General features: G+C 41.4%; 1 protein-coding gene across 1 annotated transcript; it reads left to right on the top strand.

Annotated features, from left to right (window-relative positions):
- The first annotated feature begins 3,722 nt into the window (after positions 1-3,722).
- CRYGN (crystallin gamma N) lies at positions 3,723-8,476 on the top strand. Its single transcript, XM_072153898.1, has 4 exons — positions 3,723-3,879; positions 5,492-5,740; positions 6,842-6,987; positions 8,246-8,476. The coding sequence occupies exons 1-4, from the start codon at positions 3,859-3,861 to the stop codon at positions 8,379-8,381; spliced, it is 552 nt and encodes a 183-aa protein (XP_072009999.1). The 5' UTR covers positions 3,723-3,858; the 3' UTR covers positions 8,382-8,476.
- The last annotated feature ends 17,771 nt before the right edge of the window (positions 8,477-26,247 follow it).

Here is a 26,247-nt window from a genome sequence, read left to right as displayed (position 1 = left end):
TGGTAACATCAGAGCGCAACTGGTAAGAGTGGAATCCCTTAGGCTACATTCACACGAACGTATGGCCGACGTATATACGGCGTATATTAGTCCTCCATACACTTCAATGTGTTTTTCCTTATTGAAATACTTGCATGTATGATATATATGACGGATGCAATGTTCACTTCTGATGTTTATAGCTTCTGATTTAATCTTCTAAATCTTCTGTTGGCCGTTGTTGGCCTTTTTTCTTACCATGTCAACATTACCCAGATGTTTTATATGGAAAATATGTAAAACTTTTTATTCCTAATGAAAACACAGTTAAATAAAGAAAAAATTTTAATCCCACCCCTTCAGACAACACCAGAACTGTAACGGTACACAGACACAGGAAGGTACCAGGGAGTACCAAGGCAACAAAAGTCTCTGTGGAAATAGTCTGGAAGGAGGAGTCTGTGGACCGGTGGACCCTTTGGACTACCACGGGAGATGGTAAGGGTACTAGCCGCAACCCGGGACCGGAGTCTAAGTGGCACCTGGTCACCGCCAGAGCCCGCTGCAAAGCGGATGGTCTTGCTGCGGCAGGTTGCCACCAGGTCATTCCACGGGTGCAACTAGGGCGCAGTGGCAGCCAAGGCAGGATGCAGGAAACAGCGTAGGGACGCTGGAGACACCAGAGGAGCATAGGAACGCTGGAGACACCACTGGGCAGGAACCCTGGAAGGCACACCAGGAAGCAAGGAGGCAGACTGAAGACTTGACACTGGATGGCAGGAGCACACGGAGGTACACTGGCAACGTTGGAGATGCACAGGAACACGGAAGCGTCTGGGAACGCTTGAGACAGGAACACAGGACCGTATGGGAACACTGGAACGTATGGGAACGCTGGATGGCTTTCTCTTCCTCTGGAACGGCTTAGGAAAGTCTGGCATGGAAACCATAGGAGATCCTAGGAGAACATCCGGCGGAAAGTGAAGGGAAGTGCCGGATTAAAAGGGCTGAGACGGATTAGGCAGCGCCAATTGGGAGTTCGCTGGCCCTTTAAATCTGGGAGAGACGGTGCACGTCCGTCATAGCAGCGGGAGCGCCCGGCCTCGGCAGGCGGCAGGAGTGTGGCCTGGCGGGGAAGCCGACGTGCGACCTGTACGGGACCGAGGATGCATCCGGAACCAGGGGAGGTGAGTATGAGACCGGGGGTGGAGGGGACTATGGCGCCACATAGGAGGACATGGATGTGCCTGTGATCCGAGACATGGATCGCGGGGGCATCCGTGACAAGGACTAGGGACATATTTAGCACTAACGATTATGGTGACAAACAAAAATTATAAGGACAAACACTAAACATTGCACAGCGAAGGTTACATGAGACTACGGCTTTAGGAAATTATAGGCTCCAAGTTGTCAGCTGGAGGTTATCTTCAGGATTATATTGATATGGAGAGTAAGTGAATTAAAGCCATGGAGCCAGGATATTACAATAGGCTTATACAAAAACTTAAATCAGATGCATCGATATTGCAACAGAACCCTGATGGTGATAATGTAACCCACATTGAAGGTAAACACTGGAAGCAATTAAGTAAAAATCCTCAGATTTACTATAAGACTTTCTACTATCCTAATGTAATGCAGGCGCTGCTAAGAAGAGGCTAGTGGGGTTTTCTCAAGAAATCAGGTCATTCGCTGGGGCCAAGACTAATCTGCGTCCAGGGCCCATATTTCAACAGTTTTACTGCTTCACCTTTTTTTTTTATTTGGGACTCAGTTATTTATGTGTCCAATATACAGTTCATTTTATAAATAATAATAATTCTTTATATATATAGCGCACACAGATTACACAGCGCTGCGAAGTGTTTGTCAAATTGGTCCCTGTCCCCATGGGGCTCACAATCTAAACAACCTACCAGTATGTTTTAGAGTGTGGGAGGAAACCGTAGTAAGCCCATGCAAACACGGAGAGAACATACAAACTCTTTGCAGATGTTGACCTGGGTGGGATTCAAACTCAGGACCCCAGCGCTGCAAGGCAGAAGTGCTACTCACTCAGCCACCGTGCTGCCCTTGCTCATTTGATTATGTAGGTTGCTAAAAAAAATGTAATCCAAGTGTCTTACAAGATTTTCTCATCCTTAATAACATATCTACAACCCCTACTTTTCTAAAGGCTGGGTTCACACATTCTTTAAAACAGTGCACTAGGTGCAGTTTCCCTGTGTAGTGTGCAGGGGGGCGGCAGATTGAGTATTTCTGCCGCACGTTCCTCATGAACCTGACGCCCCCTGTACAGCTCCAACAGAGTACACCAACTTTTTTGATGCACCTTTAACATATGGTGGGGGGGATGTATTAACGCACTTGTGCCACAATTCTGGTGGTTTTGCGCCAAAAAAAACTGTGTGAAAAGCCTTACGCCACATTTATGAAGGCATTTTCTGACTTGTCCAACTGAGGGGGAACCTCAGAAAAGGGGCGTGACTTGGGCTAAAAGGGGGGGGTGGTCTATTTTAATGTTCCTTGCGCCAAAAATTGCGTCGCAGAGTTAAGACCATTTTAAAGCAGGTCTAAACTGGAAACTGACAGTCTTATCCTGCACCAGATTCAGTAACACATTGATAAATCTGGCACAGAAAATGACTAGGGTTTTCCTCCACTAAACGGAACCTGGGACACATTGATAAATCACCCCAGACTCTGCAGGATAAATCTGACGCACAGTCTGACTGTGCACCGAAATACCCATTTCATGTGCTGCATCGGGTATAGTGCAGTTGTGTCTCGGACACTTCTTTGTTGCAGTTGATGTATTTTTGATACAAAGTATCTGAGAATCGCATGTGAAAAATAGTGTTTTAATCTATCTGTGATCTAGGATCCAGTTTAAACAAATTGCCTGTAGTCAGTGTACAAGGAAATGAGTAACATTTTCGTTACGTTAGTCGCCATGACACCACTTATGTTTCATCATTTTATGTTTGGACCTCCCTGTTGCCAACAAAGAAGTGACCAAATGTATCTGACATAACATTTAGAGGATTAGGGGGTGGAGATAGGTAAATAGATAGATTTGTCATTAATTACAAAAAGAACATTATTTCCTTTTTCCTCCATTAACATCTCCAAGTCACAGAATCATCACCTAGAAGGGTTCAGAAAATTGGAAGGGAAAATTGCCAAAAACTATACAAATTCATGACGTCATAGTTCTTATGTACCTTAGGGAGATTTTATTTTTAACGCACTCTGTAAAGTATTCTCAAAATTGCTGTAAAATCTGAACATGTTTATTTACCTTAGCAAATATGAAACATTGACATGATAAAATTTATATTGTAGCAAATTGAAGGTCTATTTTTGCCCTGGGACATTTCTGGTTGTTTTTCCCCCTTTATATCCAAATATCCATAGAGTAATCTGTGTAGTAAAACACTGGCAGCAGGTCATGAACCTCAATCCCTGACCATTTGTCTCATTCCCAGGATTTATTACTGGATTAATCTATAAGTTATTCGCAGCATATGGTAAACTTGTCTGAAGCTCCCATGTAACGCTGAGCAGTTCCTCACTTTATGCTTTTCGCTCTATACATAAAAGTGAAACTTCCATTCTCATCAGCCAAATTCCTACAGGGCAGATCTTTTGTCTGCATGTCTACAACATGTTCGAAAGTCTGGGATCAGCAGTGCTGGATACAGGGGATTGTGTCTACCAAGCAAAAACGTTAAACCTTCTATAGTTGCTGTATTGTTCTGTGAGGCTCGCGATATCAGCCTCTGTCTGAACTGTGATATATATTGGAGTGTCCAATTTTTCTGCCTGTCACATTAGTTGGCTCCGGCGTTGGCTTGGACGCTGTCCAGTGCAAAGATGTCTCAGTATTCGGGAAAAGTAAGTAAATGGTTTTCATTCAGCCATATACGCACATACACACAGACACACGTACTCCACTCATATGGTGGAGTATTACAGATACTATCACTACTCTCTACTTTGAGGACTCGTAAACTAGTAGTAAGTGGATCACTGCTGCAGTATAGGTTTTTTAATTTGGTGTCTTGAAAATAAAAACCCACCGGTGCTAGTACTAGTCTGTGTACATTTAGATATTGGATAGTCTCCATCCGACACTATAGATGTACTGGACACACAATAAAAGTTAAAATGTCACAGGGTTAACAGCTTCAGAGAGTTTGTATGTTCTCTCCGTGTTTGCGTGGGTTTCCTCTGGGACCTCCGGTTTCCTCCCACACTCCAATACATACTGGTAGGTTGATTAGATTGTGAGCCCCATTGGGGACTGGTTATGCAAGTTCTGTGCAGCGCTGCGTAATCTGTGTGCGCTATATACATAAAGAATTATTATTATTATTAATAAAATAAAAGTATTCCACATACACCAGCATCTATAGAATCATCAAGAGCTGAAGTATAAAATCCAGTTGGTTTTAAAGAAAATCATTGGTTGTAGTTATGATTTTTGTTGCCCGTATACACTTATTATTTGAATCTGAATTCTATGCCCATAAATTAACACATCAATAGACTAGTTTCTAGTAAGTATTTGTTTTCTCATTTTAAATTCATGACATGGAAAGAACATGATGATAGGATAATAATATCTAATCAAAATGTATATTTGCCCTATACCTATAGAATGGCCCCATCCACTATTAATATATCAGGTTGAGTGGGTTCTCCATGCCATGTCTAACCCCCATGCTGACTTTGGGTATTAAGAGACACTATTTTTAAGTGTCAGGTTTTGCTTTGTAGCAAGTGACTGCTTTCCTAATTCTGCTCCCCCATATTGCTGCAGAAGTGCTTCCTGAGGAAAGAGGCTCAACTCGCCTCATGGCTGGTGCAACCCATTGTGAAATATGGATAGACTGATAATTGAAATAATAATGGATTAGGCTATATAGAAATAGTAATCGATGCTCTTCTCTTATTAGGTATCGCCATTTTCCACATACTGTATCCTAATTTTTTTTCTAGCCACCTCTTCCCTCTTTCTAGCATTGCTAAGCAAGAAGATCTATGGTGCTTAAGCATTGGTAATATGAAATGCAACAAGGCTCCATCCCTGTCCCATGGGCCATGATGAAACTGATTTGACTACATGACTAATAATGACCATGACATGATGTCTACCTAAATGTTGCAATCTTCCTCCCAATGTCATGGAACTTTCCGCCGTGAGCCCATGAGCCATGATCGATGTAGACATTAGTAATGCATTATCATTTTTCTGCAGTCTATAAGTTGATACATATTTAGATTTTAGTGATTTCTTGGATGAATCCTACAGAGACATTAAGCACTTTTATTTGACAGAAGCATCTGCTAGTCATTTCCTACACAACAAATCGTCTTTGTTCTCGGATTCACTTTATACACCAATCACATATATCACATTTCCATGAGACGGGGAGTCAGTGCCACTTTCTCTGCACTTGGCTGTATATGTAAGGAGATTTTTTTTTTATTATTTTTGTTTTAGATCATATTCTATGAGGGAAAATGTTTCACTGGAAGGAAACTGGAAGTCTTTGGAGACTGCGATAACTTTCAAGACAGGGGATTCATGAACCGCGTCAATTCCATCCGTGTAGAAAGTGGAGCTTGGATCTGTTACGATCATCCTGACTTTAAAGGGCAGCAGTACATTTTGGAACGAGGAGAATACCCAGACTTCCATCGCTGGAATGGACACAATGATCACATGGGGTCCAGTAGACCAGTCAGAATGGTGATGCTAACTATTTATTTTTTTCTTTTAGTATCTCCTGCCTATTGTCCTGATTTTTTTGAAGACAGGTCTTTACTCCATGTATAATGGGCCGCCTCAAAATCTTTTAGATTACCTACTGGGTGTGGCTATTCAAAGCAGGTTATCACCATATAAATGGATGGCCAACCTGGTAATAAGCGGGCTTGGGCCAACAAAATGGGAGCCCAAGAGGCTCAGGGGGTACATAAGGTGTCACTTTCTCATATGAGAAAAATAGTACTATAAACCATGTAGTACAGACAGAGGCCTTCACATACTTTGCCCTGGGGCCCATCAGCTTCAAGTGGCACCACTGTCTACATCCAATAGTATAATGACTAGGGATGAGCAGACCCGAACCACAGTGTTCAGGTTTGTGTCAAAGAATGCAGGTTTGGGTTAGGATTGGGGTTTCAGCCAGGTCGGGTTTGAAATTCCGTCTCACCCGCCTGTAACACCTGCAATTGGTGCAGGCGGCATTTAAAGGGTTAACACCCTGCAATTGGTTTGGGTTCAGGCCCACCGAACCCAAACCCTATTGGATCCGCTTATCCCCTCATAGTGATCAATGTTAAGTGTTTATATTTATAGTATATATCTACAGAGAGCAATAGTTGAAATACCATATATACCGTATATAAGCCGAGTTTTTCAGTACAAAAAATGTGCTGAAAAACCCAAACTTGGGTTATACTCAAATTATAAAAAAGTCAGGTCCGTGTGACGCTCCGGCGCACAAGCTGTGCTATATTCTGGGGCAGCTGGCTGGCTATATGTTGGAGGCTTATATTCGGGTTGGCCTATACTCGAGTATATATGGTATAACCTTTTCATGTTTCTTTGGAAGTAACCAGAAAACACTTCCTATACTACTTACCTGCTGTGACTCTCCAGTATTTTTAGGTCGAACAAGGGTCAGTTTACATCTCCATAATCTATGCCTGATGTTTTTTTGCTTACTATCCCATATGAGGCACAGCTCAGTTCAGGAATTTCAAAAGTCCCCATTAGAGCTATTATATATGACAAATGCCGCTCTGCTATATCAACATAAATCATGCTTTTCACTGTATATTGCAGCATGGAGAACATTACAGACTGGAGCTGTTTGAGGGATGTAACTTCACCGGTCAATGTATGGAGTTCTGTGAGGATTGTCCTTTCCTTCAAGGACGGGGATGGAACAAGAACTGTGTAAATGCCATCAAGGTCTACGGTGATGGAGCGTAAGTATAACACTGAGAATCCTAACAGACTTTGGTAAACAAAAATGCCACCTAAAATGCTGAGATCTCTGCTAAAACAGCTCATTACGAGGTTGTATATAGCATATAGTTAAAATGTATTTAAGCCCAAAAAACTTGGTTGCAAGAACTATTGCACTTGGAATACATACATATGTCAAGTTCAATTATGCATAGCTATTCTGTATATGCTTCTTAAATAAGCAAATATTGGCATGGCAAACCACAGAGACTGGGCAGTATATTCTATGGAGCAATGGTGGAAGAAGAATGTCTTGGTTAGTAGCTACATACAGATGCATAAAACCATTATTGTGTTCAATATAATGTAATAAACCCATTTACAGTTATATATAAATATAAAAAATTTTCAGGTTAGACAGCTAAGGACAAAACTACATGAGACATAGTGGTTCAGGCTGGATGATAAACCCGGCACACCATTAGACATTCAGGGGTTAGATTTTATGTCATTTGGAATCCCTACACCAATTTAAAACACAGAGGGGCAGATTTACTTACCCGGTCCATTCGCGATCCAGCGGCGCGTTCTCTGCGCTGGATTCGGGTCCGGCTGGGATTTATTAAGGCAGTTCCTCCGCCGTCCTCCAGGTGGCGCTGCTGCACTGAAGAGCATCGGAATGCACTGGAATTCACCGAGCCGGGCTGAGTGAAGGTAAGTGCAGGTATGTGGCGGTTTTTCCGAATCCGTCGGGTTTTCGTTTGGCCACGCCCCTCGATTACCGTCGTGTGCATGCCGGCGCCGATGCGCCACAATCAGATCGTGTGCGACAAAATCCCGGGGCAATTCAGGGAAAATTGCCGCAAATCGGAAATATTCGGGTAACGCGGCGGGATAACGCCAATCGGGCCCTTAGTAAATGACCCCCAGAGTGTTCTTGTGAATAGTGTCAAATGTATCTTTATACCTGTTAATAAATTGGTGCATTTTGTCAAGTCAGAACATAAAATCTATGTGCGGTTTGGTGCCCAATTTGTGCAATTTTATGGCTTAAAAAAAAAAAAGGAATTGATCCTAAGCTATACACCTCTTGATAAAGCATACAGACTTTTTCTTTAGCGACGATGGTGTTACAATGGGGCAAAAGGACCAAAAAGTTGCTAATTATTTGGCATGATATATCAAACCCTATGACGTTTATTTCCTTTTGAAAATGTCTATTTTGTACATGCATGTAATTGGTAGTTATTTGATTTCTCGTTTTCTATAAAATTCAAGCTGGGTACTGTATGAAGAGCCCAACTACCGCGGACGTATGTACATTGTGGAGAGAGGAGACTTCCGCACATTCAACGAATGGCAGGCCCAGAGTGCGAATATCCAGTCCATCAGGCGGGTTGTAAACTACTTCTAAACGCTGGATTTTATCCTTTGTGAAAGGGACAATCAAACTCTCAGTAACATTTACCTCTTCTTTAAGAATCAAGTTCAATAAATTCTTAAATTGTGTTTTGCTTTTATTGTTTTATTTTTGGCTTGGAATTAAAATATTCTCTGCGAGATATTTCCTGGGAAGACGACTACTCTGGTGCTGCTGCTGTGTAATAATTGCACATTTCAAGGACTATTTTTATTGTAGAGTAGTAATGGAGAGTAACATTTTAGGCCTCTGTGTATACGGGCACATATGTCGCCTGATCCCAACCGGCTGCACACCTTGTACAGAAGGGGAGTACTTGTATTATACCAAAATAACACGCAAGGACTTCCATCTGGCAGCCGGACTTCAGAGCCAGCACTGTAATAGTTAGTGTCCGACCAATGAATTTAAATCTGGTAGCCAACCTAATGGTACATAGAAATATTGTGGGGGATTTATCATAACTGTCTGAGGTAAAACTGTTCCAGTTGCCCATTGAAACCAATCAGAGCTCAGCTTAAATTTTATAAACAGCTGTAGGAAAATGAAAGCTGAGCTCTGATTGGTTGCCATGGGCAACTAGAACAGTTCTGCTCTCATACACTTCTGATAAATCTCCCCCATTACCTATATTACAGGAGTCAGGGATCAGGGAATTTCAAGGCACTGGTAGGGGAGGGAGGTAAAGAATGAAGCAATCCCTTTCCTCTGTCCTCTCTTTTAGAGAGGCTGCAAGGGGGGATATTATGTCAGGGCATTATGTTGGAGAAGCTATAATAAGTACCCCAGGTTTCCTGGGCTTTGTGCTGTTGGCTTAACTTTGGTTAGGTATCTAAGTAGTCAGTGCTCAACACCAATCCTACAAAATAAGAATTACTGACAACATTAATTCAAGCGATAACAATAACCTCCCCCGCCCTGGGCTTACCACATCACATATAGAAGGCATGGGGCATGAGGCTGGCTGGCTATATGCTGGGGGCATGGGGCAGGCTGGCTATATACAGGGGTCATGGGGCTGGCTATATACTGGGGGCATGGAGCTGGCTGGCTTTATACTGGGGGAAGAGAGCTTGCTGGCTATATACTGGGGGCAGAGACTAGCTATATACTGGGGGCTAGCTATATTCCTGATGGTAGGTTTCCTTTAACATTATTCTCATTATATAAAGCCCTCCTACCCTTCATCCAACACACACACAATTATTAATTGTGTTATAGTGGCACCATCAATACTGTGACCCTTTAATTGCCCCCTGATTGATAATGAAAGAATAAAGTACTGTATGCATGTTCATGTACCTGTCCTCGCACTGCTGTCTGTGAAATTATCATAGTATTATCGTATATAAGGTTGGAATAAGACGTATGTTAGACTCCCACTATAAATGCCATATTGCCTCTATCTTTAGGATGTAATGTCATTGACCGTTTTAGCTTTAGTAATAGTACCTCAGTGGCCGCATAAAGTACTATTTCTATTGTGTTAAAATTCTGATACTAGATTTGCAATCTGGATCGAGATATTTAGATGTTGGATAACTTACAAAATGAAAAGACAAAACCGAGAAACAAGTCTTACCGTACAGTAGAGTTTGGCAGAATGTGGATGGCACTTTTGTTATCGAAGCCATGAAAATTAATTGACTGCCATTGCATGTGATGCAGTCTGCAACTGAATTACCAAATCTCTTTGTTATAATATAAAATATATAGCTTTAGGCATTTGCATTTACAATATAATGTAGCTAAACCAGTATGGGGTCTCGTGTAGTGACTCTGTTTCAATGGAATGAAAGAATATGAGCTAGACATGCAACTCGTGGTCTGGTGTGGTATTTAAGTGGAAAAGGCAGCCGTGTCTTCTTAATGCTGGACAACCCCAAACAGTGGTGGCGCCGTGGATGACTTTGCTTCTTTTTACACTTTATTTTTGTAGCACAGTTTATTGAGTGAGGAGCAATAATGGGTGCCATAAAAAGAAGTAAACTATTGCACCCATAGACATTGCCACACCCAGGGGACCAGGGACTTTATGGAAATTATTGCCCCTACAAGTGTGGAATTCACTTCCTACATGTGGTACTAGAATCAAGCTTTATGGGGAATGGATAATGTGTATTGAGAACAGGAAGAGATGTACAAAATATAAAATTTGGTGGGTGGTTTGGGTGATCATGGGCCCCCTAGAAGGCTTGGGCCCCGGCTACCACCAAACCCGCCTATATTAGAATCCACTGCTGGTCACACTGGTCACCAAGAAGATCATTTGCATAATGATAAGAAATAAATGTTCTCCTAAATGGCATCACACTGGAAAAAAGTTACACATCCCCTTTGTATGAGAAAAAATATCTTGGTCATTAAAATAGTCACAAAATTTTTTAGCAAACATTGCACAAGTCACCAGTACAAGTGATAACAGGACACTTTGCGATAAATTTCTACTTACCGTATTTTTCGGACTATAAGGCCCACAAAAAATCCTTTGATTTTCTCAAAAATCAAAGGTGCGCCTTATAGTCCAGTGCACCTTATATATGAACCTAGACGTTTTAGCAGGCATTTATTGATGGTGCGCCTTATACTCCAGTGCGCCTTATAGTCCGAAAAATACTGTATTTGAATCTTTTCGTCATACTCCTTCCTATCCTGCTCTTCACTGTGAAATCTCTGCTGAATTCTTTCTTGCTAGTTAAGGTCCATCCCCCAGCACAGATATTACTGAAACAATAGTTATAGACTATAGAGAGGGAAGCAGATGGAAAAAGAAGATTACAAGCCATGTAATGTCCTGAAACGGTTTTATTCCTCATGTAAACAGACTGTACTACTGATTTGTTCAGGGTTTGTTGAAAGGTTATAGTGACTTTCCAAATTACACTGAGTACCGCTGTGTGAACATGCCCTGAGGGCTAGTTCATTCAGTTACACTTTTGCTCGTGTTTTGTACACATATTTCAAGGCATAAACATAAATGGACCCCAGGGGACTGAAGCGGGATAATATTTTCCTTGTTAACCCTCCAATTTTTTGGTATAAAAACATAGTAAGGTTAGAAAAGGATAAAAGTCCATTTAGTTCAACCTATTATTTTGCTGTGTTGATTCGGAGAAAGCCAGAACAACCCCTGTGAGGTATTCACTCATGGATCTGAAACAAGTGGAAAAAACTCTCATTTCTAAATGTGCCGAGAAATATGAGAACTGAAAACATGGATGGGGTGCAGAGTTACAATCTGATTTTGAGAAAGAGGTGACAGCATAGATTACGCCTCACTATGATTCACTGCTTGAAATGATGCAGATCCCTTCCTTTTGTCCATCTTCTTGGTGGCTTGTAACTGCATATCAGATTATAATGTTTGGTGATTGGTAGGTATGTAGGTAGGTTGAAAGGGTTGTAGAACCCAGGAGACAGTGCAGTTTTTTTACAAGCTGGTATATCAGAAGAAGCTGATTTAACACCATTTAAATTACCGTATTTTTCGGACTAAAAAGCGCACAAAACATCATTTGATTTTCACAGAAATCAAAGGTGCGCCTTATTGTCCAGTGCGCCTTATATTTGAACCGTACTTACAGACAACAGCCATGAACTGTGCACAGGTCTGCCACCTGCTGGTCATTCATCCTTATAATCAGGTGCATCTTATACTCCAGTGTAGAAAAATCCGTAGGTTTTTCCTCTGCCTCTACATCATTCGGACATATAACTATCTAGGTAAATGTCAAGGTATAGCCAGTGAAAACAGTACCTTTGGTAAGGTGGGAATGAGGTTAATAAAAGCCCTCACGTTCTCAAGCAGATCCTTCCTTGTGATGCGATTGTTAGTCCGCTCGCGGGACGCAGCGAGCAGCTGTGTTGGTCTCTTTTCCTTCCGGCTCAGGAACCGAGCGACCGCTCTTTTTCGTTCCACCTCGATCCAGAAACGTGTATATAGAACGAAATACAAAGCAATAGTGTAGCACAGCTTTGATTGAAGACAGTAATCTTTAATTTTTATACTCACAATGATAGGAATTAAAAAAGGCCTTAAGTAAGAAATCTACCGCAACTACCGCCGAATGTGCATGAGAATTCTTTTATTTAAAGATTTTTTACTTAAGGCCTTTTTTAATTCCTATCATTGTGAGTATAAAAATTAAAGATTACTGACTTCAATCAAAGCTGTGCTACACTATTGTTTTGTATTTCGTTCTATATACACGTTTCTGCATCGAGGTGGAACGAAAAAGAGCGGTCGCTCGGTTCCTGAGCCGGAAGGAAAAGAGACCAACACAGCTGCTCGCTGCGTCCCGCGAGCGGACTAACAATCGCATCACAAGGAAGGATCTGCTTGAGAACGTGAGGGCTTTTATTAACCTCATTCCCACCTTACCAAAGGTACTGTTTTCACTGGCTATACCTTGACATTTACCTAGATAGTTATATGTCCGAATGATGTAGAGGCAGAGGAAAAACCTACGGATTTTTCTTTACTAGCAAGGAATATTGGACTGCCTTTCCTTTCTTTTCCTCTTTGCGCCATCATCCGATGGACAATCACACTGAACCCCGGTTCCAATCACTGTTTAGACTTTATACTCCAGTGCGCCTTATATATGAACCTAGATGTTTTAGCAGGCATTTATTGATGGTGCGCCTTATAATCCGGTGCGCCTTATAGTCCGAAAAATACGGTAAATTTAGAGTACAGCTATAATGTATAAATATACATATCTATTATGGCGAGATTCATCAGAAGTGTCTCAGAGCAGAACTGTTCTAGTTGCCCATGGTAACCAATCAGAGCTCAGCTTTCATGTTCCCACAGCTGTTTTTGAATTTAAAGCTGAGCTCTGATTGGTTTCCATGGGCAACTAGAACAGTTTTACATGAGAAACTTCAAATAAATCTTCCCCATAACTTTATTATTTACAGTTCTCTTACACCTTCTCTTAAATATTGAACGTGTTATGCAGGAACACTGTTTTTTTGCAAATACTGGGAAATGTACAATGTCTGTAAAGGTGGGAACTGTAGGATAAGGGCTTGCTGTATAATGTGGGCTACAGATGTAACAAATTTAACTAAAATCTGATAACAAAATGCTGCATGATATCACTCAAGAAGAGTTGTTGAAAAAGTCAAGTTACTTAACTGTGCGACCCTATAGGCTCACTCACATTACAGTGGGATTTGATTGCTAATGTAATGTTTTAGAATACTGTCTCTGTGACCCCCTGATTGTCAAGACGTAAATACAATACAAAGGTGTCAATAGTCCCATTATTCAGTAAATACCTTAGATGCCACAGTAAGCATTGATGGTGACATCTAAAGGATTAAACAGACAAGTTCAATGGTACCACGGCCTATGATTAAGAGTCGCGAGGACTCGAACCGCGTACGATGTGTGGATCTACTACTCTATGATGTTGCCAATTTGTCTGTTACTGGTTTTATGAGGAAGAAATAAAGAAACAAAGATTTAGTGAGAAATGATCCCTGTGGACTTGCTGGTTCATTACAACAAACTTCTCCTATTGTTTGTGTGCTGTCAGTACTTCAACCCTTTGGAACCGTGCAATGCCAGGTGAGCTCAATAAGTTTCTTTGGTACCATTGACTGTAGACTTTACATTAGGACACCTAATGTCATGTGGACACTGCTTCTGCCCCAAAGCCATAACCTGTTGAAGTATTCTACCACCCTGATAGTAAGTGACATAAATGTTTTGGTTAGGAATCCTAAAACATATCAAATGGGAGATCTGCCTCCTTGCATGTGCAGAGAAAACTGGTGAAGAACACTACATGCAACACCTGAAAAGCGAACAGCTGGGGGATACAGACCCCCATAAGAACATGCTTAATTGTTGATGAACATCAGTCAGAAACAAAAGAGTCCCAATAAACCTCAATGAAAAGGTGTTACACAGAGAGCATGATGTAACCATCATGCCAGATGCCTCTCTGTGAGACTGCCTATAACTACTATGTGTTATTCTGTTTTAGTCAATCTGTTGTATACGACAGTGTCAGTAGACCACCCTTGAGTAGGACCCCAAGTACAGTACACTGCTTAAGGCACAACAATCCTTTTTACAACAGAATGTGGAATCTACCATTTTTTTTCGGACTATAAGGCGCACAAAAAATCCTTTGATTTTCTTAGAAGGTGCGCATCAAAGGTGCGCCTTATAGTCCAGTGCGCCTTATATATGAACCGTACTGAAGGACAACAGGTGCCTTGAACTGTGCACAGGTCTGCCATCTGCTGGTCATACATCCTTATAATCAGGTGCGCCTTATAATCCGGTGCGCCTTATATATGAACCTAGGCATTTATTGATGGTGCGCCTTATACTCCGGTGCGCCTTATAGTCCAAAAAATACTGTAATATTATTTGTGTAGAAACAAGTGGAAAAAAAGGAATGAGCGTGTGGGGTACAGTAGATGTTTGCAGGCTAAAACCAACACTTACCAAAAGGTGAAGAGGGAGTTGAGACACAACTCTTGTAGATTTTGAATTGGTGATGTCCACTAGGTTCTTGACTGCAACCATACCCTTCCGGACTTCCAATTATGGTTAAGATCCATCAATTGTGCAAGTTGCTTGAGTGAAAAAAGGAAATATATCCAACTAGAAAACACAGTATTACATCATTGACTCCCCCCAATTGATGCTTCTGTGGCGAAAATATGTAGTAAAGGAGCATTATTACTAAGCAGTAGCAAATCCTATAGCAGTGGTGGCGAACCTATGGCACGGGTGCCAGAGGTGGCACTCATACCCTCTCTATGGGCACCTGTGCCTTCAACCCAGCGCAGAGTTCTCCAGACAGGACTCAAGGCCTCTTGCTGTCCCAGGCAGCCGAGGACCCTAGAAGGAAGCTACAATTATAATCCAAACTTCTTCTCCTTCTTTTTACTGTATTGGTGTCCTCGGGTGCCTATACAATTCAAACATGTGACAGAGCAAGGAGTAATAAGTTACTGCTTAAATTGTCGCATCAGCACTTTGCGAAAAATATGTGGGTTTTGGTTGTAGTTTGGGCACTTAGCGCCTAAAAGGTTTGCCATCACTATCCTATAGTGTTAAACAAAGTTTCAAAATATAGTATAAACTGTGTGTTCTGGTGATAGCGACCAGAACCATGATCCCGGTCTATGGAAAACTACTCATATCCCATCCATCTTGGAATGGTTTACCGATATTCTCCTATGCCAATAGATGGAAGAACTACACACTAGTGAGAAGCATATACTCCCCTGGGGACCGTGCTTGGATCTCAAAAATTCCCCTGAGTACTAGACCTTCCATTAAGCCTGTGCTATTGCCCTCATAACCCTTCCTTCTGGTAGATTATCTTTTCTGCTTACAATCCCTTTTGCCATGTTTTATTTTTACTCTCTGACTATCCCCTTTCCATGACCCCACTCCCCCCATGTTATAGTTATCCTTATCTGCATGTTAAAACACTTTAGTAAGACAATGTTATTATCTTTGTGATACTTGATTGTTTTTCTAAACATGCAACACTACTTGTTTATAACATTTGCTATTCTGCTATAACTCTGGCATGTTAGTGTAATGAGGACTTGTACGTGTGGTGAGAACATTGGGGCACATTTACTTACCTGGTCCCTGCGTGATCCCTGAGGTGCATTGTCCAACGAGGATGAAGTCTTCTGCAATCCACCAAGATCTTGCGCCCAGTTTCCTGCATTTGTCGCTTCCCAGCTCAAGTCCGCCGGAGTTCACCTTCTTCTTCCCAGTGTATGTAAGTGCATGTCTTGCGACACAATTTGACTTGTTAAATCCTGTGCGTAGTCCGAATCCGTCAGATCCTCTGTCGTTTCACGTGAAATCCGGTGCAATTGCGACACAATCCAATCGCATGCAACCGCAATGCCCGGGGGGGCGTCAATCCCCGAAAACATTTGAAAACCCGACCGTATGGCAGCCGTGGGACCTTAGTGAATAAGCCCCATTCTCTCTGTCGTGGACGGACTTATATTCAGTGTGCAGAATTGGGGAAATATATGACACTTGACATCTCTTCACATGTCCAGGCAGCTTTTACAACATCCTGGAGGTCTTTACAGCTTGATAAACTCTGACCTGAAGACTGGTCTGTGCTGACTTCAAAAGACATTTGGTCATCTCTTATCCGCACCTACACTCACCTGCCACTTTATTAGGTACACCATGCTAGTAACGGGTTGGACCCCCTTTTGCCTTCAGAACTGCCTCAATTCTTCGTGGCATAGATTCAACAAGGTGCTGGAAGCATTCCTCAGAGATTTTGGTCCATATTGACATGATGGCATCACACAGTTGCCGCAGATTTGTCGGCTGCACATCCATGATGCGAATCTCCCGTTCCACCACATCCCAAAGATGCTCTATTGGATTGAGATCTGGTGACTGTGGAGGCCATTTGAGTACAGTGAACTCAATGTCATGTTCAAGAAACCAAGTGGGGTTCTGGCTGCATAAATTGCAGCCCCACTAGTCACCTGTGCCAGTGTTTGAAATCCCTTCTCCACTCGCGCAGCATTAGGTTTGACTTGCTCTGTATCTGTATCTGTATCTGTATCGTTGTTGACCTCGCCTCGTTTTTGACATTGACTCTTTGCTTACTGATTTTGCTATTGACGTACCCTCTCGTTGTGACTCCGGCTAGTTTACCATTCTTTTGTGTTTTATGTTTGTCAGTCTGTTTGTGTTTCCCTTCCCACACTTAGCAGTGTATTTCGAGTCTTCAAGTAGTCGCCCCACGGTTTAGCGTGGGGGGGCTATAGGAAGGGACAGAGGTTGGGGCAAGCAAGCTTTATAACTGTTTTGCCTTGTTGTGTGTCATTTTATTTTGTAGTTATTTTGTTTTAACATCTTTTTGGACACACTGAACGCCTTTTGTAATTAAAGATTTCACTTTAATTTTGGTCCCTAAATGCTCTGCAAGCTCATAGCCTTGTAAAGTGTGGAAAGCTTCCTCTCCGAGCACAGTCTCTTTGACTGTACACACTCAGTTTATGGTTTGTTCATCATCTACTGTACCAAGGTCAACATCTGCAGAGAGTTGGTATATTCTCTCCGTGTTTGCGTGGGTTTCCTCCGGGTCCTCCGGTTTCCTCCCACACTCCAAAACATACTGGTAGGTTGATTAGATTGTGAGCCCCATTGGGAACAGGGACCAATTTGGCAAACTCTGTGCAGCGCTGCGTAATATAAATAAAGGAATTATTACAGTTTGTTAAGCCTTTACATAGCTGTGCGGCTCTTTGTCTGGCATGTGGATGCCTTGCTTTTAAGGAATTACTGAATTAACTTTAGTTTTAACTGTCTATATGTTGCTGTTGATTATTAATGCGAAGTCTGGACAGTGAGGACAAAAATGAGCCCCCTAAACTCTCACTATACAGTATATAGTGTAAACTGAAGGAATACATATTACCAGAATGTGATGGCCAATTTTTCATTTTTTTTCCCTGGAGTGCTCCTTTAATTATACATGATTATTTCTTAGTTTTTCTATGAGGACTGAAAATAAACAGGGGTGGATAATTCATGGATTTTACAATATAAACAGATCTCCCTTCTGTTGTTTTCTTGTATACAGGAAATGGTGATTTATGATCGGAAGTCAGAACATATAGTTGAAATTATGGGGGACGCTCAACTCTGGCCTGTTAGTGTTTGGGAATCAGTGACATAAACCATGTACAGTTTACAATTGTATAATGTGATAAGCCAGTAATTGATGTAATAGTGCAGTGTGCTAAGTGTTCTTCAGGATTATTTACTCCAGGCTCCAGTTATTTATCATACTTTGTCAGGAATATTTGCTTGTTTGAAACTTTTGTAATCAGTCGAATCCTTCAGGAATATTCACATCTGTTGACGAAAGTCATTTTCAGATTCCTGTAATGTAAACTGTAAAGTCTTCCCGCAGCGAATAGTTTATTAAGGCAACAATAGAGCGTCGTAGTGTGAAACAATAGAGAACAAATGCAGGTTGGTGGAAAACTCCCAAAGCCATTGGCTTTATAGTTTATGTGTTTTCATTGAGAAAAATTGCAGTATGAACAAAATATTTAAACATCTGAGCCCAAATATTAGGTAACAGGATTCATAGATTGTAACAAATATTTAAGCAATGTCAAAGCCCAGCAAAAGAGCATACCTCTGGGCCGCATTTATCAAAAGTAGTGTACAGAGGGCCCCTAATTCACTTGATGAATCTGGCGCCACCTGCAGTGCTCCGATAGAATGCACCAACTTATTTACGGTGCATCTTTAACATGGAGGGGCTCATTTACTTACCTAGTCCGGAGAAGTTCTCGTAAGTGCATTGTCCGATGACAATGCAGTGTGCCGCGATTCAATAAGATTGTGCGCCCGATGTGTCACTTCCCCGATCATGTCCGCCGGAGTTCACCATCTTCCTATGTAAGTGCTTGTCTTGCGACACAATTTTTAAGTTAAATCCTGAGGTTTGTCCGACGACCCGCGCCCCGATTAGTGTCGCAAGGAAGCGTGCAACACAATCACCTGCTAAAAAACCTGTCCCAGCGGCCAGTGTTATGGATCATCTATTTATCCAGTGGCTAAAGCAATGAATGACTGCCTCACTATAGTTCTTACCAGGGCTGCCACTAGGATTTATTATATATACTGCAACCCCTGAACTGATTACATACAGCACCCCTAATTCATTAATTAATCCAATATATGAAGTGGTGTATCCCTATAATAGGGTGTGATTTATAAGAAGTGTCTGAGAGCAAAACTGTTCTTGTTGTACATGGCAACCAATCAGCGATAAGGTTTCCTTTTCTCACAGCTGTTTACAAAAATTAAGCTGAGCTTAATTTTAAACACTATAAGTGTTTATAGATTTGGAACACTATAAGATATCCAGTGGATTGTTTTCTTGTGACACAATGGGGCACATTTACTAAGGGTCCGCACACCGCATTTCCGTCGTGATTCCCGACTATTTCCGATTTGCGGCGCATATAACAGGGGTTTTTGGCGCAAGTGACCGCGTGTCCGTCAGAAAACCCGACTGATTCCGATTAAGCACAGGATTTAAAATTCAAACTGTGTCGCAAGACATGCACTCACATACACCGGGAAGAAGGTGAACTCCAGCGGACCTGAGCGGGGAAGCGACACATGCAGGAGACCGGGTGCACAATCTTAGTGAATCACGCCGGACCTCATCCTCGTCGTACAGTCCAGATCATGGATCGTGACAGGACCGGGTAAGTGTATGTGCCCCTTTGTACTTCAAATTAGTTTAAAAATATGGATGATATCTTTTGGATGAAACGTAAATTTGTAAAAAAAAATTTAAAATTCTTTATTTTCAAAGTTCTAAAGTCTCTACTTTTGAAGCAGATAGTCATTGCACCCAAATCAATTCCTAAGTTACACTTCCCAAATATCTGCTTTATATTGCCATTGTTTTTTAACATTCCACTATTTTACAAGACGCTTAGAATTTAGGTTCGATTTTTCAAATTTTTTGCAAAATCACCAAAACCCGTATTTAGATGGACCGGCTACACTTTTAATTGACTGTGAGAGGCCTAAATAATAGCTATACTCGTAAATTACCCCATTATGGGAACTACACCCCTCAACGTATGAAAAGGCAGTTTTAAGAAGTGTGTTAACCCTTTAGGTGTTTTATAGGGGTTAAAACCAAATGGAGTTGCAGTCTACAAATTGTAATATTTTTCGACAATACAATTTAGGGTGGAAAATGAAACATTTGCAATGGATAAAATGAAAAAAGGCTCCACAAAGTTTCACCCAATTTCTCCTAAGAACACTGATTGGTTTTTTTTTGGGCCGTTTACCATACCTTAAAAATTGTATATTATTTTTATTCTATGGGTCGCTACAAAAATACCTCATTTATATATATTTTTTTTCCCACAACTTTACTGAATAAAATATAATTTGGCGAAAATGTTGTTAATTTAAGCATCACCGTCTTTTCATATGCATACCTTTATTATTTTTTGGCTGACAAATTTGGTTAAAGGCATTTTTTTAGAGTGCGTTTAAATCACTTTTTAGAGCATTTTTTAAAGGGTAATAATTAAAAATTAACTTTTTTTGGAGCGTTTTTTTGTGGCTATTTTTTATGAGTTTCCCTGTGCAAGTCCAATAATGATCCTGTTTTATTATGCAGATTGTCACGGACGTAGCAATACCAAATATGGGGGGGGGGTTGTGTATTTTATTCAATTTTACTGAATAAAAACTAATTTGGAGAAAATTTTGTTCATTTTAGCATCACCATCTTTTTATCTGCATAACTTTTTTTATTTTTCAGCTGACAAATCTGGTTAAGGGCTTATTTTTTGCGAGAAGAGTTGTTCTTTTTAGTGGTCTTATTTTAGAGTGCGGAACATTTTTTATCACTTGTTACAGCCTTTTTTAAGTATTAATTAAAAATTATCTTTTTTCGGAACGTTTTTTTTTTTTGCGGGTCCAGTTTTATTATACAGATTGTTACAGACATGGCAATACTAAACATGTGGGTTTTTTGTGTGTTTCTTCTTTATTAAGTGTTTGTATGGGAAAGTGACATTTTAGGGCAGTGATGGCTAACCTATGGCACTGGTGCCAGAGGTGGCACTCAGAGCCCTTTCTGTGGGCACTCAGGCCATCACCAGAGAGGACTCCAGGTATCTTCCTACAGTTTCAGACAGCCCAGGACTTGCTGTGCACAGAGCTATTTTATAGTGACAGCTCTACCTGGGACTATTTTCTGCTTTATTGGTGTCCTCAGGTGCTGGTATCAATGAAAACTGTGACAGAGAAGGGAGTATAAATCACAAATTAAATTTCTGTGTTGGCACTTTGCAATAATTAAGCGGGTCTTTGTTGTTGTTTGGGCACTCGGCCTCTAAAAGGTTAGCCATCACTGTTTTAGGGGCTTATACATTTTTTAAAATTTATTATAATGTTTAAACTTTACTTTTCTTAACTTTTTATACTTATACAAACTTAAACTTGAACCAACAATGCCAACTTAAACCAGAATTGCGTCGCACGCCCTATGTTAAAGGTGCACCAAAACAAGTTGGTGCACTCTGTTGGGTCAGTGCAGGGGGCGCCAGATTCATACACAACGTGCGCCAGAATTCCTAAATCTGGCGCCCCCTCCACACTATACTGGCAAACTGCATTTAGTGCAGTTTGCCTTGTTCCTAGTAAACGTGCCCCTATCTCTACACAAAATGGAATGCCATAGAAATAATGGCTGAAGTGGTTAAAATTCTTCATATCCTGTGACAGATTCTGATTGCTAAATATCAGAAATATAGGAAAGGAAATTCCTGTCCTATGAGCTTTCCTTATTCACATTCCTTGTATATAGCGTCACATTTCTGTGATTATGTTTTATAGAGGAGATATTTTTCATTCGTTTACACAATCCTGAATGCGCAAACAACATTTTATAAATGGACATGTATTGTAAAAGTGAAATCTAACAGAATCTAACACTGATTCTCACAGAAGGTTTACAGTCACTCCTGAGCCCTGTACCTCCAGCCACCAGGGCAGTAGATTTTTGTATTATTTTTTTACTCCAAAATTGGTTAGGGCTTCTTTTGAAGGAATATCTTATTATTTCCATAAACAAAAATTCACATTTATAATTGAACAAATAAATAACAATAATTCAAATATAATCTTATATTCATATTCTAGAATATTATCACTCTCCAAATCCTGAATTCCATTGTGAATTTCTTCTTCTGACGTCTTATGTTACCTTTAGAATCTGTGGCCCAAATTTCTCATGTCTAGCAATGTTACTTTCCTCTAATGAGTAAAGAGGAGTAGTAAGACAGCAATCCAAATCCTACACGGTTAATCTGTGAATTAACTAAATACCCATGAACCAAATGGGCTAAACAGAGAATTCAAGATGGGTGGTGTCAACTAGGCACCCAACCACTATACAAGCATCTTTTGTCCGTAATAATATGATTTAAGTTTATGTACCCAGTGATCTTTGGCTAACTGTGCTTTTTGACTTGACATTTAGAGATGATTTCTGTATACTATATGGGTAATCACTACTTTTTCACAAATGTTTTTTCACAGATACTGTACTTTTATATGAGCACTAATCTAACTCACCTAATGTATACATTCTCTTGTCCTCTCATCTGGATGAATATTCTTTCTCTTGACCAGGATGACTGCACTGTGACAGGTATGACTATACTATATCTATCTAGATGCCCCCTTTTTTGTAATACTCTTTTACTCCCCTTGAGAAAGCTAACTGCGAAACACGTGTCGGGGTGTACAGCGTGTGCCTTCTTACTGGTTTAGGTAATTTTGCTAGCTCCATACGAGGTATAAGGCTTTTCCTTTTATGTGATTTCTACTCAGGCTCTGATTGATACCATGTTGCACATACCAGTTTTTACTCTTTCAACTGATTTATGACTTTGTAACTATTTGGCACTCTCTGTTTTTAAATTTGTATTGTTGGTGTTGTATTGCTGTCTATTCTCTTTAATAAAATCTATTTGTCTAGTACGTCATGTATGAATAACTTTTTAGTGTTTTTAAAAATTTTTTTGGTGGTATGATTTAAAAACAACGGGGGGGTTTCTAAAATTTATGCCCACACCCCCTGTTCTAGAAATTTTTTTGGTTTTGTCACCTAATGTATACATTCTCTTGTCCTCTCATCTGGATGAATATTCTTTCTCTTGACCAGGATGACTGCACTGTGACAGGTATGACTATACTATATCTATCTAGATGCCCCTTTTTTGTAATACTCTTTTCTGTTGTCTGCGGGTGTATGTATGTAAAAAATAACAAACCCCTGTGCCACTAAAGGGACCTATCTTCAGCCCCACTATTGTGGGATTGCTTACACTTTTGGCACTTGGAGATGTTGCTGATTTCTGGGACAAATAAGTAGGCATAATACCTGAGTGTAGAGCAATACCAGCAATTTGGATGTGACTGGCATACGGGTACGCCTCATACGTTCAGTCCTATTAGCCAAGTGTCAGGATCAGAGGTAGTGGATCCTCTGGACCCCCGTGGACGATGATGTAAGCTGACACCTGAGTCCGGAGTCTAAGTGGAACCCGGTTTTCACCAGAGCCCGCCGCAAAGCAGGCTAGACTTTGTTGCGGCATGGTACCACCAGGTCGTTCCACAGGCGCGACTTTGTCCACGGTGGTGGCCAAGACATAGTGCAGAATCGTTAGGCAAAGTTGTGGTCATGGAACAGGCAGGAGGTCAAGACAGGCGCACGGGATCGGAGTCAGGAACGGAATCGAGGTCACAACGTGAAATCAGGATAATCGCAGAGGGCTTGGAATATAGCCTTCTTTCAGGCATGGAAGCACAAAGATCCGTCAGGGGTCACAGGAAGAGGTAGGAAATTTATAGGAGTCAGATGGCCAGCGCCCAATTAGCGATGCACTGGCCCTTTAAATCTCAGACTGCTGGCGCGGGGGAGAGGGGGCACACAGAGGCAAATGGGTGCGCCTGCGACCCGAAACATTTAACGCAGGAGCACCTGTAACACCATATAGAGTATCGAATGGGGATTTACGATTTGATGCGACAATGTCAAGTCTTTTGACTTGGTTTGCTCATCTATGCTACCCCTCTGATACTACTAAAGGCTGGGTATGTATATTACAGATGGATGTATGAACCTTCTTATGTATTAACACATTCTTTTTAAGGTTTAATATCTCTTTATACCGTTTTATATTTCTTTAAACTGTCTTCTTCTCCAGTGGGAATCCACCTAGATATTCTTGGTTTTCTTTTTCTCCTGAGCTCGGGAGAAGAATCTATGCGCTGTATAACTTTGTGCAACTTTATTTATGTGCACTAACCTCTTCCTCTCTCGAAATATAAAGATGGTCTATGTTAATGAATATTGTCTTACTTCCCGAGTATGACCAGGGTGTTATTGCCTTTCTTGAATAACATCACATCATCAGAACAGATGATGAAGACATGGAGATTACTATTTTTATTTGTATTTGTATTTTTTTAAACATGAGTTCTTGCAAGGGGTAACAAATGTGAAACTGCCAATTACGTCACGAAGGGAAATGATGTCACTCTGCACTTTTGTATATATATCTTTGCTTTCGCCATTGTTTTATGCTTGATAACGATTCAGTGGGAATCAAAACGTTGCACTTTTATGCCAGGATGATATGTGAATAAAGTCTTTTGGAATTTAAACTCCTCGGTGCTGTGGCTTCCTCCATTCCGACATTTATTTCCTTTAATGAGCTCCTCTTGTCCATGTCGTTGCTTGTGGCCATTGGATCTGTCAGCTTCCACTTGCCTGCAGCTTCATTCTCCTATAACTTCAGTACCATAGCACCTAGAGCTTTAACAGTGGATATCTCAGGTTCCATGGCACCTAGAAAAGCAATTCCACACTTGCAAAATTTAAGTGAGATTCTCCTCCCTAAACCAAAATTCTGTTCATATGTGCCACAGTTTAGAATAAATAGCTGTTCGAAGTTCAGCCATCTGTAACTAGGGCCCATTTTCAGAGTATATTTCAACCCTACACTGACTTTGCTGGACTCATTTAATCAGGGTCGGTCTGGCCCGCCGGAGGGCCGGTGAATCCCAACCCCTGGCACTATAGTAGGGGCCTCCGATCGTATCCATGGGAGGCCCCCGCCAGTGGCTACAATAGTACTCGATGCAGGCGGAAATGGTCACTGTAGTACTATCACTGACTGAAGCCGGACCAGTGAGTGCAATGCCGCCAGGTGCTTTGCGGTGCACACCGCACTCAGACTTTATATGCGTGGCCGCGTTGTGATGTCATTGCGTGGCCGTGCATCTCTCCCAGTGGCACCAGCGACAGGAGTTGGACACAGGATAAGGTGAGTAAACATTTTTTTTTTGCAAAAGGAAGGGAATGGCAGGTTGTATGGGGTGGGGGCCTTAATAAAACATGGAGGGGGGGAGATGGGGCGGGGGCCTTAATAAAATATGGAGGAGGGGCCGTAATAAAATATGGAAGGGGTGGTGGCATTGTGCATGGGGGGCCTTAATAAAATATGGAGGGGTGGGGTTAATAAAATATGGAGGAAGGGATGGCAGTGTGCATGGGGGGCCTTAATGAAATATGGAGAGGGGGGAGATGGCAATGTTTATGGGGCGGGGGCCTTAATAACATATGGGGGGGCTTCATAAAATATGTAGGGAGGGGATGGCAGTGTGTATTAGGAGCCTTAATAAAATATGGAGGGGAGGTCTTTATAAAATATGGATGGGGGATGGAAATGTGCATGGGGGCATTAATAAAATATGGAGGGGGGGTGGCAATGTGCATGGGGGGGCCTTAATAAAATATTAGGGGGGGTGGCAGTGTGCATTGGGGGGCGTTAATAAAATATGGAGGGGGTGGGAATGGCAGTGTGTATGAGGCAGGCCTTGATAAAATATGGATGGGGGGAATAGCAGTGTGCATGGGGGGCCTTAATATAATATGGAGGGGGGGAAATGGCAGTGTGTGTGAGGGGGCTTTGATAAAATATGGAGGGGGGAATGCAGTGTTTATGAGGGGGGGGGCTTAATAAAATATGGAGGGGGTGGCTGTGATTATGGGGGGCCTGAAAAAAATATGGAGGGGGGGAATGGCAGTGTGCATGGGGGACCTTAATAAAATCTGGAGGGGGGGGGCAGTGTGTATGACATTGTTTTATCCAGGTGACATTATACTGTAAGTAACTGTGGTATTTTTAGGGGCGCAGTGAGTGGGATCTGCTTCCCAGAGCTGAACACTTCTGCCAAAAAATTCTGCAACCAGATTCTACAACG

This window comes from Engystomops pustulosus, chromosome 5 (genome assembly GCF_040894005.1).
Source record: "Engystomops pustulosus chromosome 5, aEngPut4.maternal, whole genome shotgun sequence".
NCBI classification, from domain to species: Eukaryota; Metazoa; Chordata; class Amphibia; order Anura; family Leptodactylidae; genus Engystomops; species Engystomops pustulosus.
The sequence above is the reverse complement of the archived record's forward strand: the minus strand, read 5'-3'. Positions and strand labels throughout refer to the sequence as shown.

What these genes read in the sequence shown, in the direction of transcription:
- CRYGN (XM_072153898.1), top strand. Translation starts at nt 3,859, where the DNA reads ATGTCTCAGTATTCGGGAAAA. An exon ending in TGTCTCAGTATTCGGGAAAA is followed by an intron (nt 3,880 to 5,491) that starts GTAAGTAAATGG and finishes TTTTTGTTTTAG; the next exon opens with ATCATATTCTATGAGGGAAA. An exon ending in CCAGTAGACCAGTCAGAATG is followed by an intron (nt 5,741 to 6,841) that starts GTGATGCTAACT and finishes TGTATATTGCAG; the next exon opens with CATGGAGAACATTACAGACT.